The sequence below is a fragment of the Garra rufa genome, chromosome 10 (assembly GCF_049309525.1).
Source record: "Garra rufa chromosome 10, GarRuf1.0, whole genome shotgun sequence".
In the NCBI taxonomy this organism is placed as follows: Eukaryota; Metazoa; Chordata; class Actinopteri; order Cypriniformes; family Cyprinidae; genus Garra; species Garra rufa.
The window spans coordinates 45242191-45261091 of NC_133370.1; the positions used below are offsets into that span (position 1 = coordinate 45242191).

At 34.5% G+C, this 18901-nt stretch overlaps 2 protein-coding genes across 2 annotated transcripts; one reads left to right on the forward strand and one right to left on the reverse strand.

The window, feature by feature from the left end:
- Positions 1-6667: 6667 nt before the first annotated feature.
- On the forward strand, positions 6668-10827 carry iba57 (iron-sulfur cluster assembly factor IBA57). Its single transcript, XM_073849716.1, has 3 exons — positions 6668-7099; positions 8925-9277; positions 10246-10827. Exons 1-3 carry the CDS (start codon positions 6753-6755, stop codon positions 10632-10634), a joined length of 1089 nt encoding a protein of 362 aa, XP_073705817.1. The 5' UTR covers positions 6668-6752; the 3' UTR covers positions 10635-10827.
- Positions 10828-11554: 727 nt separating this feature from the next.
- jmjd4 (jumonji domain containing 4) lies at positions 11555-18782 on the reverse strand. The gene is made up of 6 exons (XM_073848835.1): positions 18167-18782; positions 16921-17086; positions 16626-16751; positions 15923-16190; positions 12082-12228; positions 11555-11923 (listed from the first exon to the last, which is right to left on the reverse strand). Exons 1-6 carry the CDS (start codon positions 18417-18419, stop codon positions 11615-11617), a joined length of 1269 nt encoding a protein of 422 aa, XP_073704936.1. The 5' UTR covers positions 18420-18782; the 3' UTR covers positions 11555-11614.
- Positions 18783-18901: the final 119 nt, after the last annotated feature.

An 18901-nucleotide genomic window follows, 5' to 3' on the forward strand; every position in this document is an offset into this window, starting at 1 on the left:
TATATTGTAGAAGGGTAGTATTCATTTCTGAAACTCATTGCTTTACTGTGTTCTCCCTTTCTCAGAATAATTGCTAATGTGCTTCTATGCATATGATACATATAGTATTTTAAGTGTGACATTTCTCTTAATTCCCATGCATGCAAGTGTATTGACCATATTGGAAGTCTGTCAAACAGTTTAGTCTTTAATGGATCATTGAATTAATTTGACTATATATGTATAGTCCCACTATGTAGAATCAAACCGAAATGTATTCGGACACTTTCAACATTTCTTACATTATCACAGTTTATTTGCTATAGTTTATAAAATGGTAATAAAATATGGCAAGACTGTGTCAGAACAAATTCATCTTGATAATGTCAGGTAACTTTGATTGAAAGGTATGTAATGGATCACTCAAAAAAACTGTTAGTATGACAATATTTACACAACTATCAATACTTTGTTGACAAATTACCAGGCAATGCTTAATTTAGTTCAGTCTGTGGTATAAAAAGGTCACATTAGCAATAGCAAAAGAAAAACACTTAAGCAAAACATGGTCAGGTCAAAGAATGAATAATTTTTGGTTACAGAATTTTATTTTAACCGGTTTAGTTTAACCGGTAGTCCACTGTATAAAGAATTTTTGAGTGGTTTTGAATTGTTTGAGAACAGGCTACTTTATTTTGCTATCTTCACTTACATAAATGAACTATTGTGTCAGGCACCCACTTGTAAAATAATATCTGGCGTCTGAATATTTTTCGGTTTGACTGTATCTACTCCATTCAGATAGTCCTTATAGCTGTGAGACCTATATGTTGTCCTCTTTATCTTCTCCTATTATTATTCTGTGTGTACCTAACCAAAGTGAGCTGCCACCTATTCCGAAGTTTTAAAGTATATGCATACTGGTGATGCAAAGGCTGTTATAGTCAGTAAGCAGCAAGACTATGCTGCATTATTAAATTTATTATTTTGGTCAGATTCACATGCATACCTTATGGATAAAGCAATCCTATAATGCACTGTGATGAAAATGTGATCAAAAAGGGTGGATGAGAGTAGAAACCTAACTATAAATATACTTGCTGTACATATATATTTTTAAGTATTAATTAAAATTACTTATTAAAAACGCACTTTCACACAACAAGTGAATGTGCTATATGTATTTTTTGACTTTATTACAACATCACTTCTAAATTCAACTGAAATCAATTGTGAGTATCATCTGCGAGTAATTTGTGCTGATCAGTGACATTTAATATTGTTGCTATACCCATGTAAAGTGGTTTAACTTTGTATAGGAATCTTAAAAGACAATAAATGAGACAGCTTACAAGGTTTTAGAAAAGAGTGTTGAAAGGTAAGGGATACTCCACATAAAATGCAATTATCTCATCATTTACTCACTTGCATGCCATCCTAGATGTACAGTGTCTTGCAAAAGTATTCATACTCCTTAATTTCCCCCCATATCAATCTACACTCCATACACCATAGTGGGGAAGCAAACAACGAAACAAAACAGGGTTTTAATATACTTGCAAATGTATTGAAAATAAACAGCTTAAATGATCCCATTGCATAAGTATTCATACCCTTATCTGGGACAGTTAAAATCTAGCTCAGGAGCATTCATATTGCTTGTAGATGTTACCACACGTTGAGTGGAGTTAACCTGTGGCAAATTCAATTGTATAGGTATGATTTGGAAAGGCACATATGTCTCAATATAAGATCTAACAGCTGAAAATGCATATTCAAGCAAAAACCAAGCTCTGAGGTCCAAAGAACTGCCTGTAGAGACCAGAGACAGGATTATGTCAAGCCACACATCATGGGAAAGAGTTAAAAAAATTCTGCTGCATTAAAAGTTCACAGAAGCATGTAGCCTCCATTAACCATAATAGAACAAGTTTGAAACAACCAGGACTTTTCATAGAGCTGGCCTCCTGGCCAAACTGAGCAACTGATGGAGAAGGGCTTTGGTTAGACTGGTGACCAAGAACCTGATGGTCACTTTAGTTGAGCTTCATGATCATATGTAGGGATAGAAGAAACCTACAGAAGAACAAACATCACTGCAACACTTCACTGATCTGGGCTTTATGGCGGTGTGGCATAACTCAATCTTCTCCTAAGTGAAGACACATGAAAACACACTTGGAATTTGCTCAAAAGCACCCAAGGACCCCCAGACTGTAAGAAACAAGATTCTCTGGTCTGATGAATCTCAATTCCAAGCCTCATGTTTGAAGGAAACCAGGCACTGCTCATCACCTGCAGAGTAGCATCCCAAACATAAAATATGGTGGTAGCAGCCTCATGCTGTGGGGCTGTTTTTCAGCAGCAGGGACTGAGGGACTCGTCAGAGTAGAAAGAAAGCTCAGTGCACCAAAATATTGAAACAGCCTTAATGAAAACCCAATCCAAAGCATTCTGAACCTCAGACTGGGCAGAAGGTTCACCTTCCAACAGGATAAAGCAAGAGTGGCTTATAGACAACTCCGTGAATGTGAGTGGCTCAACCAGAGCCTGGGCCAATCAAACATTTCTGGAGAAACCTGAAAATGTGTGTTTGCCCAACATCCGAGCTGATAGAGCTTGAGAGGTTAAGAGGTGAGGAGAAGAATGGCAGATAATTGCCAAAAGCTGATGTGTCATATACTCAAAAAGAGGCTGTAAAGGTGCTTCAGCTAAGTTCTGAATTAAGGGTATGAATACATATGCAATGTACTTATTTCAGTTTTTCTATTTTTAATATCATTTAATATTATATTTATGTCATTATGGTGTATGGAGTGTAAACTGATGTGGGGAAAATAGGCATTTAAACCAGTTTACTACAAGGCAGCAACATAACAAAACATGAAAAAATTATAGGGTGTGAATACTTTTGCAAGACTTTCTTTCTTTTGTGGAACACATACAGAGAAATTCAAGAATTATACTTTGTGAGTCCATATAATACACGTGGATGGGTCTCTCAAAGCTGGCGCTTTGGAAACCATGTCGAACAAATACAACGTTAATCCATACCAACCAGATTAATGAATCAGTGTCTTCTGAAGCAGAATAATAGAAAAAATACTAATATTTAAAACTATAATCCATTGCTTCCAGCTAATTTGCCAGCCCACTGCATGCCAGCATGATGTAAGCATATTGTGAAAATTGCGTGAGAAGTGGTGGTCCTCTGTGCTTCTGTGTCACTTCTTGTGCAAGTTTCATAACGTGCCTACATCACACTTCAAGCGTGAACTTATGAACCTGCATTTGAAATTTGGCCTGAAGCTTTGGTTTATAGTTCATTGTTTCACTTCAGAAGACATTGATTCATCTACTGACTACATATGGGTTATTGTCATGTTCATTTTGTGTGTGTGTTTTTCTGTTAAAGTGATCTTTGAGGGACCTATCCACTTGGAAAAGATTTTTTTTTTTTCTGTTTATGTCTCACAGAATAAAGTAAGTCATATACATCCATGACAGCATGAGGGTAAGTAATGAAATAATTTTCATTTTGGGTGGAGTATCCCTTTAATTAATCTAAATAAAAGATGATGCTGATTTTCCTGGAGTTTCTTTATCAAAAAAAAAAAAACACAGATGTGCATATAATTATCATGTGCATTTATAGCTTCTACATGCATTTATATTATGTGGCACAAAAATGATAGATTGAGACTGCAATGATAAGTTGTACCACTGTAATGTTTAAGTATTTGAATGGAGAGGTTCACGCCCAAATTTTAATTTCATCATTATTTATTAACCCTAAACTTTCTTTCTTCTGTGGAACAAAATTGACTACAGTCAGTGAGTGAGGACTGAGGCTTTAAAGCTTAAAAAAAGGATCCAAAAGTAATGACTTGTTATATTCCAAGTCTTCTGAAGCGGTACAACACCTCTGTTAATTTAAATCATTGTTGACCGAAAATCTTGATATTTTTATTTAATGTCAAATTCACAAACAGTTCATTTTAAGGATGTCATGTTCTTGTGTAATGTCAAAGTGGGTGGTGTTGATTAAATTATGCATCAAATAAAAATGCATAAGCCTGAGGTGAAGGTCAGGTAAGAACATCTCAATCAGAAATGAGGCATAATCATTTGGGGAATGCCATAGTTGTCAAAAGGTGACTTTAACATATTTTCCATTATTTTCATGACTATTATGCACATAATTTATCACTGAGCTGTCTGTTGTAACAACTCATGAGTAGTTTAATAGTAGGATGAGTTGTTGGCAAATTCATGTGAATTCGTTTTATTTGATTCTTACAAAAACATACAAATTTTAGCAAAAAAGTGAACATGAAGGTCCAGCCCTAAACCCACCCTGAAACCTAACCCTCAGTGGGGTGTAAGGAAATGATTTTGTAAGCATTCTTGAGCATAGGACATTTGAGAAGAAAGATTGAAGCTCTGTAATATTTATTGTTTTATTTTTAAAATCGTTATTCCAAAACGTGCCTTTACCAATTACAGTTTTACTGATGATGTTTCATGATAATTAAGAATAATAATACATTTAGGATGCATTTATCAAGATTCTTTGACATTTGAGTTGCATTGAATCTGAGCAAAACATAATTTTTTTAGAAATGTGCATTAGTATAATTCTCAAGTGTGTGAAAGGCAATCCACAAATGCACTCAAGAGATCCACATACAAGGTGTGATAGCTGACCAAGAGATGGATCACTTGGCATATCATAGGTGAGCTCAATTTGCATTTTTTTACTTTCAGCCTGGATAAGGTATGGACAAGCACATGGATAACAAACTTGTCTAATAAACCTGGCATTGTGTATTACAAATAGTGTTGTTGTCTTTTTTTAAACTACTTTATTCTTTCTCTTTTGTAAGTTGTTTTGGGATGTAAGCATCTGGTAAATGCATAAATGTAATTGGACAAAATGGATAACATGAATGTGGATAAGCAAAAGGACATCATATGTGTAATAAGAACATTATAAGTACATCAATCATAACAAAATCTGATAAGACCTATAAAAATAAAGTATAAACCTGGACCACAAAACCAATCATAAGGGTAAATTTTTCAAAATTGAGATTTACACATTATCTGATGTATGTATTTGTTAGGATAGGACAATATTTGGTTGAGATACAACTATTTGAAAATCTGGAATCTGAGGGTGCAAAAAAAAAAAAATTAATATTAAGAAAACTGCCTTTAAAGTTGTCCAAATGAAGCAATATTAGTAATTACAAATTAAGTTTTGATATATCTACGGTGGGAAATTTAGAAAATGTCTTCATGGAACTTGATCTTTATTTAATATCTTAATGATTTTTAGCATAAAAGAAAAATCGTTAATTTGAACCCATGCATTTTTGGCTATTGCTACAAATATATCCATGGGTCATTCCAGCTGGAATCATCAAATTTTGGTAAAGTTCCCCACCTGACCTTCTCAGATTTGTCTGAAAAAAATCCATGTGATGGGTAATATGCCCAATAGATCATATACAAAATTTCAGATCTGTGCGTACTTTTTTCACAAAAAATCTGTAAAAAAGTTTGTTTGTTTTTTTACCCCGTTTTGACATCACAGTCTGAATAACCATGTTCAGACTGAAATATCTCCAGAACTAGTTGTGCCAGGTCCATGAAATTTTCTGGGCTAAGAGTCCTAGTCCAGAACTGCATGCATTACAACTCACAGCATTGTTACTGAATTGACACCTGAATGCTGGCCCTCTACTTTTCTTTGAAACTATTACTTTAAGGCTTTTCAGATGTCCATAGAAACCTCAATTTTCAATGTATAAGCATCAAACATGGTAAATGGTCTGATATGTACCATGTCTTTCACATCCTTTGACATCAGACAATAGAGTCTTATGGATGTTGAGATATTAAGGTCCAAAAATTGAAAAACCTCATTTACACCAATGTTCAGAGCAATATTTCCCATGAATGACACCAGGTGTGAACATGAAACTTTTTTTTTTGAAAGAGCATGTTGATGAAATTTAAAAAGATTAGGATGGGTGTTTGCCTCATTTTTCTGTAATGTTTTTCTTTAAAAATTATTACAGAAAAATAAGGGCAAAACCCCATCACAATTTTTTATATGTGTTCCTGCAGCCTATTCAAAAACGTACATGAGGATAGATAGATAGATAGATAGATAGATAGATAGATAGATAGATAGATAGATAGATAGATAGATAGATAGATAGATAGATAGATAGATAGATAGATAGATAGATAGATAGAACAGTGACAAAATTTGTATGAAACTTTATTACACCTTTCCGAAATAATCTATTAAATTAATTTGTGATGTGAAATGCATGTTCCATTCGGTTGCACGTTGTCCAAGGACACGCCCACAATATGGGAACTCATGAATATTCATATAAGCGCCACCCAGTGGAACCAAATTTCAGGAACCGAATACTGTATATTGTAACACCGGCGCTTGACAGTGGTATTTTGTGTTTTAAAGTTAAAAACGGCGAGGGAATACAAACAAATATTGACCGATTACTACAGCGAAGTATTAGCTCATACATATTCATGATGACATATACGCTTAAAATATTAATATTAATTAGGTAAACCTTCGCCATAGTAGGATTCGTATTTCGTTTCGAACGCCAGTGAACGCACACGCAGTGCAGTATGGGAATGAAAATGGAAGGTGAGAGACAAAGTAACGCAAACTTGTGTCGTTTTGAGGAACTTTGAGCTTTTATAGTTACGCTGAAGAAGACAACACAATGCAAAGGGTAGTTTTGTTTAGCAGTGCTTTCAGAGCGATCCTGACAGGATCAGGCGGACTTCACTCGCACTATTTTCGCTGTAACGTTACGAGACACGAGAATGTGAGCAGGACTCAGATTAGAAAACACTCTCAAGATCAACCTAGCAATAACACAGTACTCTTTAGCTGTTACAGCTTACCACACAGGACTCTCATCAATGTGTCTGGACAAGACACGAGCTCATTTCTTCAAGGAATAATAACCAATGACATGGCTCTTCTGGAAGAAGATGCACAGTGTGCGATGTATGCTCATATTCTCAATGTTCAAGGCAGGACACTGTATGACATCATCCTTTACAGGTAATATTCTACATTTTTTTATATTTAATTTGATTGAATTTTAAAGTAGACACGGAATGTCATATTAATGTGATTTTAGAGGGGCTGGAGTTTTGTAAATAAGGCTAGTAAAATGTGGGCGTGACCTAAGCATTATCTCACTTGCCCACACTGGATTACTACTGATATGTAAGTTAGTTGGCCTTCTGCTCTGTTCTTTGACATGTCGGTAAAACCAACTTGGTTCTAACTGTTTATAAACACATGGTGATATACAAAGTGGCTTACAAATGAAAAATGCATGTGATCAAGGGAATACTTCACCCAAAAATGTACTCACCTTCAGGCCATCCAAGATGTAGTTGAGTTTGTTTCTTCATGGGAACAGAGTTGGAGAAATTTAGCATTAATCAGCAATGCTCACTAACAGATCCTCTGCAGTGAATGGGTGCCGTCAGAATAACGGATAAAAGCATCACAATAATTGATAAACCGATAATCGCAATTATTTCACTCAATTTATAATCACAATATATAATCATGATTATTGTCATTTGAGGAATTTTATATTACATACAGTTGAGGTCAAAAGCTTACATCCCCCTCTCAGAATCTGCAAAATGTTATTTTACTAAAATAAGAGGGATCAAACAAAATGCATGTTATTTTTTTATTTTTACTGGACCTTTATAAGACATTTACATACAGTTATCAAAAATGCTGAAAAACCAACAAATTTGTGAGATTTTTCTGAAGAACAGCAGGCAGTTTAACTGTTCAGGACAAACAAGGATAAGAATCAAGAGTGTGTAAACTTTGAAAGGGGTCATTTTTATACATTCAACTACTATTTATTCTTATATGTGAAATATCTTATTCAGATCAGTACTAAATAAAAAAAGACATACATTTTGTATGATCCCTCTTATTTTGGTAAAATATGAAAATTTTGCAGATTCTGCAAGGTGTATGTAAACTTTTGACCTCAACTGTATATTTAGATTAATTTTACCTTTCTAGTTTCCTGATTTATTATCTTTATCTTAACATATAATAAAACACTCTTTACATTATAACCTGTAAAACAAGAATCTTCTTTCAAACTGAAACCTGTGAAACTTCTAATATTAACTCAAACAATTCCAAGTCATGTTAATGCTTCTATTAAAACAACAAAATCACTTTGTAATGTGACACAAAGGTTTTTGCACAAAGGTGCATTTATTTATCGACAACAATTGCAAACAGCAGAGATCCATTTTTAGATTTATTACAGTTCAAGTCGCAGCAAAGGAAACCAAGGAAACCAGACTGGCTATATTTTCATCAGAGCATAATATCTCAGTAGAGATTGCTTTTTAAATAGCAATTTTCATTAAGTTTTAATATGGTTCTGACAGAATGTGTTAAATGGAAAAAAGAGGTGTAGAAACAATTTTCAAAATTGCTAGTAAATTTCACAACCAATTACAAATAAATAGCAAATTTACATAAACTTTACATTTTGAAGTATAAAAACAACTTAAAACTTAGAGAAAAAATATTTGTTTACAGTGTATGTATGTGTGTAGTCGTCATCTGACTGGATAGACCTTATAACCAGCTTGTCAGATTAATAGTGATTTATTTAAAAATTAAATATTGATTTATGCAGAAAACATCATAAAGCAGTGACTACAAAAAAAAGCATATTTATTTTATAAATTATAGAGTAAACTCATTACACATCCATCCATCTGCATGAAAACGCCTAGAGCTGATTTTTAGAGAATCTGTGCTAAACATATAGTATATAAATAGTTTTGTATGTTCTGCATGTATGTATTAATAGAAACTGTTTTGTTAGTTTAAAAGGAAACCCAGATGGATTTAATGGTGTACTTCTGGAGTGTGACCGCACTGTACAGGACTCCATTATGCAGCTTCTGAAAGTTTACAAGATACGTCGCAAAGTGACTTTCAGCTCGTGTCCCAGTCTCTCATCATGGGCTTTGTTACCTCAAAACAAAGCTGCAGTGTTGGAGAAGTCAAAGCCACATGTTACTGCAGCAGATAAAGTGTTAGTATTGGAGCAAGACCCAAGAACTGAACTCATGGGCTGGAGAATGATCACCAACTCTCAGAACAATCCACATGAGATCGTCTCTGCATGTCGAGAGGGCAACACTGAAGAATACCACAGACATCGCTATGAAATCGGTATATAAACAACTTGTATTATTACTCAGAATAAACCTCACAAAGCTTAAAGGAGGAGTTCACTTCCAGAACAAAAAATTACAGATAATTCACTCAGTCCCCTGTCATTTAAGATGTTCATGTATTTCTTTCTTCAGTCGTGAAGAAAACATTTCAGCATTTCTTTCCATAGTGGACTTCTATGGTGCCCCTGTCTTGTCTAGCTTTGAGTGTGCTCTATGCATTCCGGTTCAAGAGAGTTAGGGTATGTTGCAAAACTCCCATCTCATTTCCTCCTCCCACTTCACAATCATTCTACGTCGCTGCAGAAGTACCGACCCAGTGTTTAAAAATTTAAAGTGCAAAGAAGATCAAATGCCCTTTTACAAAAAAAAAAAGGTAAAACATTGATGTAGGATGATTTTGAAGATGAAGAAGAAAATGAGAGGAGAGTTTTTCGACATACCCTGTCTTGAACTGAGCAAGACAAGCATTTGAGGTTAAAACATATAAATTGTATTTTTTTTTTTTTTTTTTAGAAAATAACTGATTGTTTCGCTAGATAAGACGATTCTTCCTCGGCTGGGATCATTTAGAGCCCTTTGAAGCTGCATTAAAACTGCATTTTGGATGTTTAAACTCTCGGGCACCATTGGAGTCCACTATATGGAGAACATTCCTGAAATTTCCTCAAAATTGCATAAATGTGCGGTTGATGTGACATGTTAAGAAGCGTCAGCACTGTTCTGCAGTATAATAGGCTTTACTTAACCTAAATCTATTATAGATATAATATATATTTAATTTCAGTTTCTTTTATAGAAAATATTGAAGCAGATTTATGACCTAAAATGTATCAAATGACAGTATAAAATGTATTTTTACTTTTAAGAGTACTTTTAAACATTAGTCACAAATTATTTAAGAAATAAATTTTTAAAAAGATTTGTGATATGTAATCAATTCTGTAAATTATGTAATTTCTCTAGGATTACCTGAAGGAGTCAAAGACCTTCCACCAGGTGAGGCCCTTCCGCTGGAGTCTAACCTCGTCTACATGCAGGGAATCAGCTTCAGCAAGGGATGCTACGTCGGACAGGAACTGACTGCCAGAACTCACCACACTGGTGTGATACGAAAGCGTCTAATGCCTGTTACCATGTCTGCTTTAGCTGAGAACCTGGACCAAGGCACCACTCTTGTGACTGAGGGGGGCAAACCAGCAGGGAAACACAGGGCAGGAATCGGCAAACTCGGACTGAGCCTCATACGCTTAGCTCATGCCAAAGAGCCACTAAAACTTAAATCCTCTGATGGCATGACAGTGACTTTAGAGGCTACTGTACCTGACTGGTGGCCAAAAAACAGTAACGATTAATAATTCCGCAACAGTAGAAAGATCAAAAGCCCCCCTGAATGCTGTAAATGTGATGCAGATCATATTTATTTAGTTAATTTAAAATTTATATATTAAATTCTATCTTTCACACAGATGAGTTTTAGTTGACACTTTGAAATAAAATATAAAAAAAAAATGTTTTGATTGTTGTTTTCTTATAATGCACATCCCTCCTAATGGATGTAAACTAACCTTTTTTTTATATATAAAAAAAAGCAGTTTGAAATACTCTTACCTTGGTTTTGTTTAAAATAAACGGGTGCCAAATTTCCTTATGTGATATCTAACAATTATATTTAATTTGTATAAAGCAAACCAAGAAGGGTGAGACATTAGTTTTACGTTACGTGAATAATTGTTGTTGTTTTTTATCTTGGATGTAGCACTGGAAGGAGTACATCTTTGATATTTTTCATCATTTTTAGGGGTAACACATGACCAGTAACGAGTTACAAAATCAGATTACTATTTGAAGTAACTAGTAAAGTACTGCATTACTTTAAAATGTACAGTGAAATAGTTACTTTTTCAAACAAGTAATGCAAGTTACTTGCAAGTTACCATGTTGAGAGAATTTGGGAGTGAGGTGCAGAGGCAATTCTTTCTGCCTAAGTTTTTTTAAATTTAGTTTTGGTGTGAAAAGGCCTTTACAGTTGCCAAAAATATAACTTTTTTTTTGTTATTAAAAAGCAATTAAGCAAGCCCAGCTCAGGTGACGAAAGTAATGTAACTGTAATGTATTACTGTCAATAACAAGTAACTAAGTAACACAATTAGTTACTTTTTTTATGGAGTAACGCAATATTGTAATGTATTACTTTTAAAAGTAACTTTCCCCAACAGTGTTTGTCACAATAAAATGTAATGGCAGTATAAACAACAATTAAATAACACAAATATGTTGTTAAAACAATTTATTAACATTTGCCATAGTTTATCTTCCACATACTGTACAGCTTTTATACAATTGTTCGAATAGCCTCTCTGATCTCCTGAAGCAGTTCCTCAGGTTTGAAACTCAGAGCTGAAGGGTCTAGTCTTTTAAAGTCTTCATTGCTAAGCATGTTCTCAAATATATGCAATACTCTCTGAAGATCAAAGGCCGCATGCTGAGGGCCTAAAGCAAACAGACTTTCGGCAAGAAGGTCTTGGCAATTGTCTGAATTTCTGGGACATGAATTCAAAAAGGACATCCGATTATTTGAAATAGTCTTAAGGAAAGAGGCGAACTCCCCATAATCGATTCCTGTACACGATTTCATGATCACCTGAAATAGAATATGAATAAATATATCACATGAAAGTTGACAGGATTGTGTTGTTTTTACATTATGAGAGTTTTTGGATCTAACAGACCTTTTGGACTTGGAAACGGTGATGCTTGATGTCAGAATCAACAACTAGTTAGCCAAAAATAAAGAGTTACCTGACAATGCTGATGCCAGGTGTCCATAGTATCACGCCATTCCTCAATTTCTCTCTGAACAGAAGAGAGTTCGTCTTGCAGAAATTGCCACATGATATCCAAATTACAGCCATTCAGCCAGTTATGATTGATGGAAATGGTATCCTCCTATTATTAAGAGATGGATTTTTGAAATCAAGTAAGCAAGTTGGTCAAAGAAGGTTTTCTCATAGAGAACTCATCAGTGCCAAAAGCAGGACTGATAACATCAGAGCTTAATTTAGCCCTGGGGTCCATTTAGCACTGGGTTTCGGTATCTATCCCTACAAATGGTTGTCAGAAAGAGAACTTCTAGTACAGTACTGCAGTAGTTTAGCTCCAATCTTAATCACACTTAAACCAGCTAGGACAAAGGTTTTCAGGATTACAAGACTGCATTTCACATCTCAAGTGGTTCAATTTTGCTTGCTTGACCATTTTTCCTAATTCTTTTGAGTGATTACTTCAATGTATTGGTATTACAAAACCTTGTTTTTACTTTAACCACTGTGTCATGTTTAACCATATTTGTGACCCTGGACCACAAAACCTGTCTTAAGTAGCATGGGTATATTTGTAGCAATAGCCAAAAATACATTATATGGGTCAAAATGATAGATTTAAAAAAAAATATTATGATATTAAGTAAAGATCATGTTCCATTAAGATATTTTGTACATTTCCAACCAATTTTTGATTAGTAATATGCATTGCTAAGAACTTAATTTGGTCAATTTTCTCCATATTTTTATTTTTTTGTACCCTCAGATTCCTGATTTTGCAATTAGTTGTATCTCGGCCAAATATGGTCCTATTCTAAGAAACCATATATCAATGGAAAGCTTATTTATTAAGATTTCAGATTATGTATAAATCTTAATTTCAAAAAGTTGACCCTTATGACTGGTTTTGTGGTCCAGGGGCCGTATTACAGAAAGATCCTAACTTTAAAATCTTATCTATCTGTTTGGTAGCCATGGTAATTTCAGTTAGGACCATATTTAGGACAAAAGCTATTACAGAACACCATTTCCTAAGTGGGTTATCTTATCTTAACTACAGATAGGAAAGGGGTATTACAGAAACTGCCTAACTTGACCAAAAATCCTAAAAACTGTCTTAACTTTAGGGCAACCCAACAGCTGTCCTAACAGAAAAATACGCTTACAATTGCGCTGTGCAACAATGGCTTTACATATATTAATAATATGAATATGAAGAACGGAGATGTTTAATGGTAAGAAAACTCTTGGAGGACCCAAAACACGTATAAGTAATTACAGACTGCCGCACAATTAAGGAAAATTTGATATTACGGTTAATGCAGGACACCACAGACACATTTTCGGTCTTGCCCACTCCCTGTTTTGTCTTTGTGAGAGATAGTATCGCTTTGAAACTTTGATAAGATCAGTAGAAAAGGCAATTTCGCGGCACTGAAATTAAAAGCTTGGTTTTGTTTATTTTGGATTGGATTGTCAAACTTGCAGTTTAAGATTTTCTAGACATAAGATACGATTTTGTAAGAATCCCAAATCAAGTTAAGATTTGCTTCTGTAATACGAATTTGCGAAAAATCCTAACTTAACGTATCATATCTTAAGTTAAGACCTAAGATAAGAAACTTTCTGTAATACACCCCCAGGGTCACATTTGTGTCAGGCCCACAACACATTTTTGGATATACACACATTTCTAGAAACCTCGATATTTCAGCTCAGATCCTAACTCCTTACAGCAATAACTGATCTCTAGTGCACATTACATGGTACATGTACATATTTACACATTTGTGACCCTGGACCACAAAACCAGTCATAAGGTTAAATTTTACAAAACTGAGATGTATACATCATTTGAAAGCTCAATAAATAAGCTTTCTGTTGATATATGGTTTGTTACGATAGGACAATATTTGGCCGAGATACATCTATTTGAAAATCTGGAATCTGAGGGTGCAAAAAAATCTAAATACTGAGAAAATCACCTTTAAAGTTGTCCAAATTAGGTTCTTAACAATGCATATTACTAATCAAAAATTACATTTTGATATATTTACAGTAGGAATTTTACAAAAAATCTTCATAGACATGATCTTTACTTAAAAGAAAAATCTAAAATTTTGACCCAAACAATGTATTTTTGGCTATTGCTACAAATATACCCCAGCGACTTAAGACTGGTTTTGTGGTCCAGGGTCACATTTATGTTCCCTAGACTTAGAATTTAAGACCAAATCTATTGACCAGATTGAGTTCTACTTCTAGGGTCAGCGAGTGCAATTTTTTAATGATTCCCCTCACTTTCAGGTTGATTATGTCTGATGGAGGACCAACCAGATAGGAACCTGAAATGTGTTTTGAGAAATTAACTGATGTAATATAAACCCTCAAAACAATACTGGATAAATTAACTCTATTTGCTATTCACCCACTGCTCCGGGTGTGTGTTCACGGTGTGTGTGTGTGCACTACTGTGTGTGTGCACTTGGATGGGTTAAATGCAGAGCACAAATTCCTAGTATGGGTCACCATACTTGGCCTCACGTCACCTCCTTTCCTTTCCTTTTCCTCCTTTTATTTTACAGTAATTATGTTCATGATTGACATAAAATAACTTATTCTTGCAAATAATATAAAATAATCCTCCTGTAGTGCTGGGGTCAATCTGACACACACTCAATTTTTAAACTGCCTAAAATTTTTCATGAAATTTAGTGAGCAATTTCATTACACAGATGTGTTTTAGAAGACAACTTATGAAACGTAAAACTCAAGGTTTACTTGGAATTGAGACTGATCTTCTTAACTGTCCAAGGAAAATAATTTCTTCATATAGTTGATTAGACAGCCGCAAAAAAATCTGTCAAAGGCTGTTTTTGGTTATTAGTTTTTTGGATCTCAATTACCTGACTGCTGCAGCACTGAAAAGCAGTGAGAGAAACCCATTTTACCCCAAAACATAACAAAAATGCAGAGGAAGTATAAATCAAGCAATAAATCCTACTTACACTATTCATGTTAGATACTATTTATATTTACTTTCTTAAAGGTTGTTTATTGGCATCAATGGTTCTATCAACAACCTTGAAAATCCATGGAACCTTTTAAATTCAGAAAAGGTTCTTCAAAATGGTTCTTTTGGGAGCTGTTCACTGAAAGGTTCTTTGGGGAACCAAAAACAGTTCTTCTATGGCATCACTGCAAAAACATCCTTTTGGAACAAATTAATTTTTAAGCGTGCACCTAAATGGGTAAACAGTCACTACAAATAGCCATGACAAACAATCTTTTATTTATCTGGAGTCTTAATGTAAGCTATTGAATGTGATGAGAATGAAGAGATGAATCAGGTGTACTAAGTTTCATTTTTCTAGAATGAGGGGTTCAGGAGTTATTACCATTTAAATGTTGAATCTTTGAACTAGTGGTGCCGCTATAGAGTTGGTTCTAGAGACCCCAAATTTGGTCAGATCACTATTCATGGCCATTACTATAAGTATGCCAAATCTCATCACTTTCCTATGTTCCGTTCATAGGGCTGTCATAGACTCAAATTAGATGAACATAATAAGAAAACATACAGGGGCTACAGCCTTTTGGGATTGGCCCCTAGTAACACAATAAAAATAGATAGAAATTATTACATTTCTCACATATTTTATAGTTTTTTTACTCTCTGACAAGCTAGAACAGGTTTTCAGTAGAAATCTTCCAAGCATGTGTGTTTGGGCAGAATGGACCAAAACTCAATGCAAGACTGGACACCCCTGTTCTACAACATCATACACAATGCATACACCATTTAAACCATTATTACTTACCAAATTATAAACTTGATGATGCCAACCACTAGGTACAAAGATGATCTCCCCAGCTTCTTGAATGATCTCTAAAGGCTGACAGGCCTCTTCAAACTGTGGATACAGACCCTTGTCTTGAAGTACAGGAGCTGTTACATCATAGGCCAAGTTGCCATGACAGTCCCGCAGGAACTCCTCTTGTCCTGGAGGGTACAGGAGCCACTTCTTACGCCCACAGATGTTGGCAGACCAACTGTAAGAGCGAAACACGTCTGCGTGGAAAGGTGTCCTAGAGGCAACAACAAAAATGTTGACTGCATGAAATTCAGAGGGGTGAGTAGTTGATGCACACCAATTTATTTGAAATATAAGAAAATATATTTGGCCAATTATGCAACAGTATAAATTAAATACATTTAATTTATTTAAAAAAAGTGCTCAAACTATATTCAAGGTACATCGGGTTCAAAAGTCTGAGACTACTTGTAAAAAAAAAAAGCTTATATAATTTTCTAGTTCTAGCAAATTTTTCAGCAACATAAAGAATGTTCCAAAGAGCATGTTGTGTATTTAAATGAAATCTGTCATTTTGTGCAAATGACATAAAGCAGAATTATAAATAATTATTTTTTACATCATAATGTTCCTTTGTTTTACTTTTTTTCAAAATCCAAAAACTCTGATTATTTATAGGAACAAAAAAGCAAAATGACTGACACGGTACCATGACCCCTTAGGTCCCATGTAGACAAACCGATAATCATCTACTTCAATTGTGTCCCAATATTCATTCAGCCAATCAGAAGAGAAGTAAATTGGTGTCTTGTATGTATTACGCTCAGGAAAGTTCCTAAAAAGAATATAAACACATTTGACATTATGGAGAGTATATAATCATTTCACACATCGATTCTTTCTTTATTTTACTACAACATTTCAAAGCTAGTCTTATGCATCACATTCAAAATTATTATTTTTTATACAGTAACTTTGCTATATGCTGTTAAAAAGAGTTGTACCTTTGCATATGCCAGTCCTTTAAGTAAAGACATCCTTTGGGTGAAGAATGCCCATTCTGTATGTATTCTCTCCAGTACTGGATAAACTCCTTAAAAGGCATGATCTGCTTTGGGTTGGAATTGTATTCCTTTGCATTGCAGTTTGCAACAGGAACAGGAGTCTCATCTGCATGATAAAATCATGCATGATAAAATCTTCAGAAAAAATCCTTTAGGTCCCACAAATTCTTTGGTTTTTCCTGCATTTGTGTATTTGAACCCTTTCCAACAATGACTGTATGATTTTGAGATCCATCTTTTCACACTGAGGACAACTGAGGGATTCATATGCAACTATTACAGAAGGTTCAAATGCTCACTGATGCTCCAGAAAGAAAAATGATGCATCAAGAGCCGGGGGTGAAAACTTTTGAACAGAATGGAGATGTGCACATTTTTCTTATTTTGCCTAAATCAATTTATTTTCATTTAGTACTGCCCTTCAGAGGCTACAGAAGATGTTGTCCAGAAGACAAAATAAGTTAAATTTACCTTAATCTTCAAATTTTTTTACACCCTGGCTCTTAATGTATCGTTTTTTCTTCTGGAGCATCAGTGAGCATCTGAACCTTCTATAATAGTTGCATATGAGTCCCTCAGTTGTCCTCAAAATCATACAGTCATTGTTGGAAACGGTTAAAATACACAAAAATGCTGAAAAACCAAAGAATTTGTGGGACCTGTAGGATTTTTCTGAAGAACAGCAGGCAGTTTAACTGTTCAGGACAAACAAGGGACTCACGAACAACTATCACTAAACAAAAAAACACAGCTGTAGATCAAGATCATTCATAATTTTTGATCTGATCATTTTTATAATTTCAACTATTATTTTCTATTTTGGTAAAGTAATTAACATTTTGCAGATTATGAAAGGGGGATGTAAACTTTTGACCTTAAATGTATTTATGGATATAGCATATTGAGTATACATTTAGATTTCTTTTTTTTTTTTAGTAGTAAACCACTTTGGTACTACTTTTAAGCAATCAACTTAAATTGGTACGATCAATACGTATCAAACTGATCTTACAAACTTTAGTCATTTAATTAAAATGAAAATGTTACAGTTCTGTAATGCGCAGTAGTCACATTTATTTCCTCAATCTAGATTTTAGAGCTAAAACAGAACCTACCTAACTTATAATGCATGACACACTGAAGCAAGAATAATAAAATATATTAAACAAATGCATTCTTTGCTCACCAAATTCAAGCAGAAGTCTTTGTAAGTTAGGTTTTCCATCTGCCGTGACCCAGTTTTTTCTGCAATTCCAGGCTTCTGTGAATTTTTTGGAAAACATGCAGGGCTGATTGGAGATCAAGTAGTTCTTGAAGAATTTGGAGTAAGGTATTTCCCTCTCAATGTACTCAATGAAATGAGAGGAGCAGTTTTGTTGATGGATCTGCCTGGGCATTTTGGCCAAACTGCAGCAGTTATGAAAGGTTTCCCTATCCATGACATGTCAGAATGGAGCTCAGCCTTGTTTATTTACTAACACGAAGTCTCCACACGTTATTCCATTCTTAATAAGTTCTAATATTAAAAACAAAACCTTAATTAAAACTCAATATTGTTGACTTAATACCAACATATGGTCAACAGCTAACGTTAGAACACATTTCAACAGCCTCATGTTTCTATAATGACAGCTTTGCCTGGTTATTTTTAGGCTGTAGAAGCGCAGCTAATATATCGACGGCTAAACATCACGCTTACGTTCAATTAAAATATCGATACGAGGCGATTATCTTGTTCTACATTCTTATAAATCGAAAATAATTGTCTTTTTCTACGCAGGGAAGGAAACATGTCTACCCAGTTGCCCACCGGAAAAGAAACGTGTGCACACCAACTCAACGATTTGCGTATCTTCGTGCGTAAAGAATGAATAAAGCAAGTTAATTAAATATAATTAAATTACCTGTACATTTATATAAG

Excerpts from the sequence above, each read along its gene's own strand:
- iba57 (XM_073849716.1), top strand. The coding sequence starts at position 6,753 with ATGCAAAGGGTAGTTTTGTTTAGCAGTGCTTTCAGAGCGATCCTGACA. Across the intron at positions 7,100-8,924 it reads TATGACATCATCCTTTACAG|TTTAAAAGGAAACCCAGATG; the intron begins GTAATATTCTAC and ends CTGTTTTGTTAG. Across the intron at positions 9,278-10,245 it reads CAGACATCGCTATGAAATCG|GATTACCTGAAGGAGTCAAA; the intron begins GTATATAAACAA and ends TAATTTCTCTAG.
- jmjd4 (XM_073848835.1), bottom strand. The coding sequence starts at position 18,419 with ATGGATAGGGAAACCTTTCATAACTGCTGCAGTTTGGCCAAAATGCCC. Across the intron at positions 16,752-16,920 it reads AAGGACTGGCATATGCAAAG|GAACTTTCCTGAGCGTAATA; the intron begins GTACAACTCTTT and ends TATTCTTTTTAG. Across the intron at positions 16,191-16,625 it reads ATGGGACCTAAGGGGTCATG|GACACCTTTCCACGCAGACG; the intron begins GTACCGTGTCAG and ends TGTTGCCTCTAG.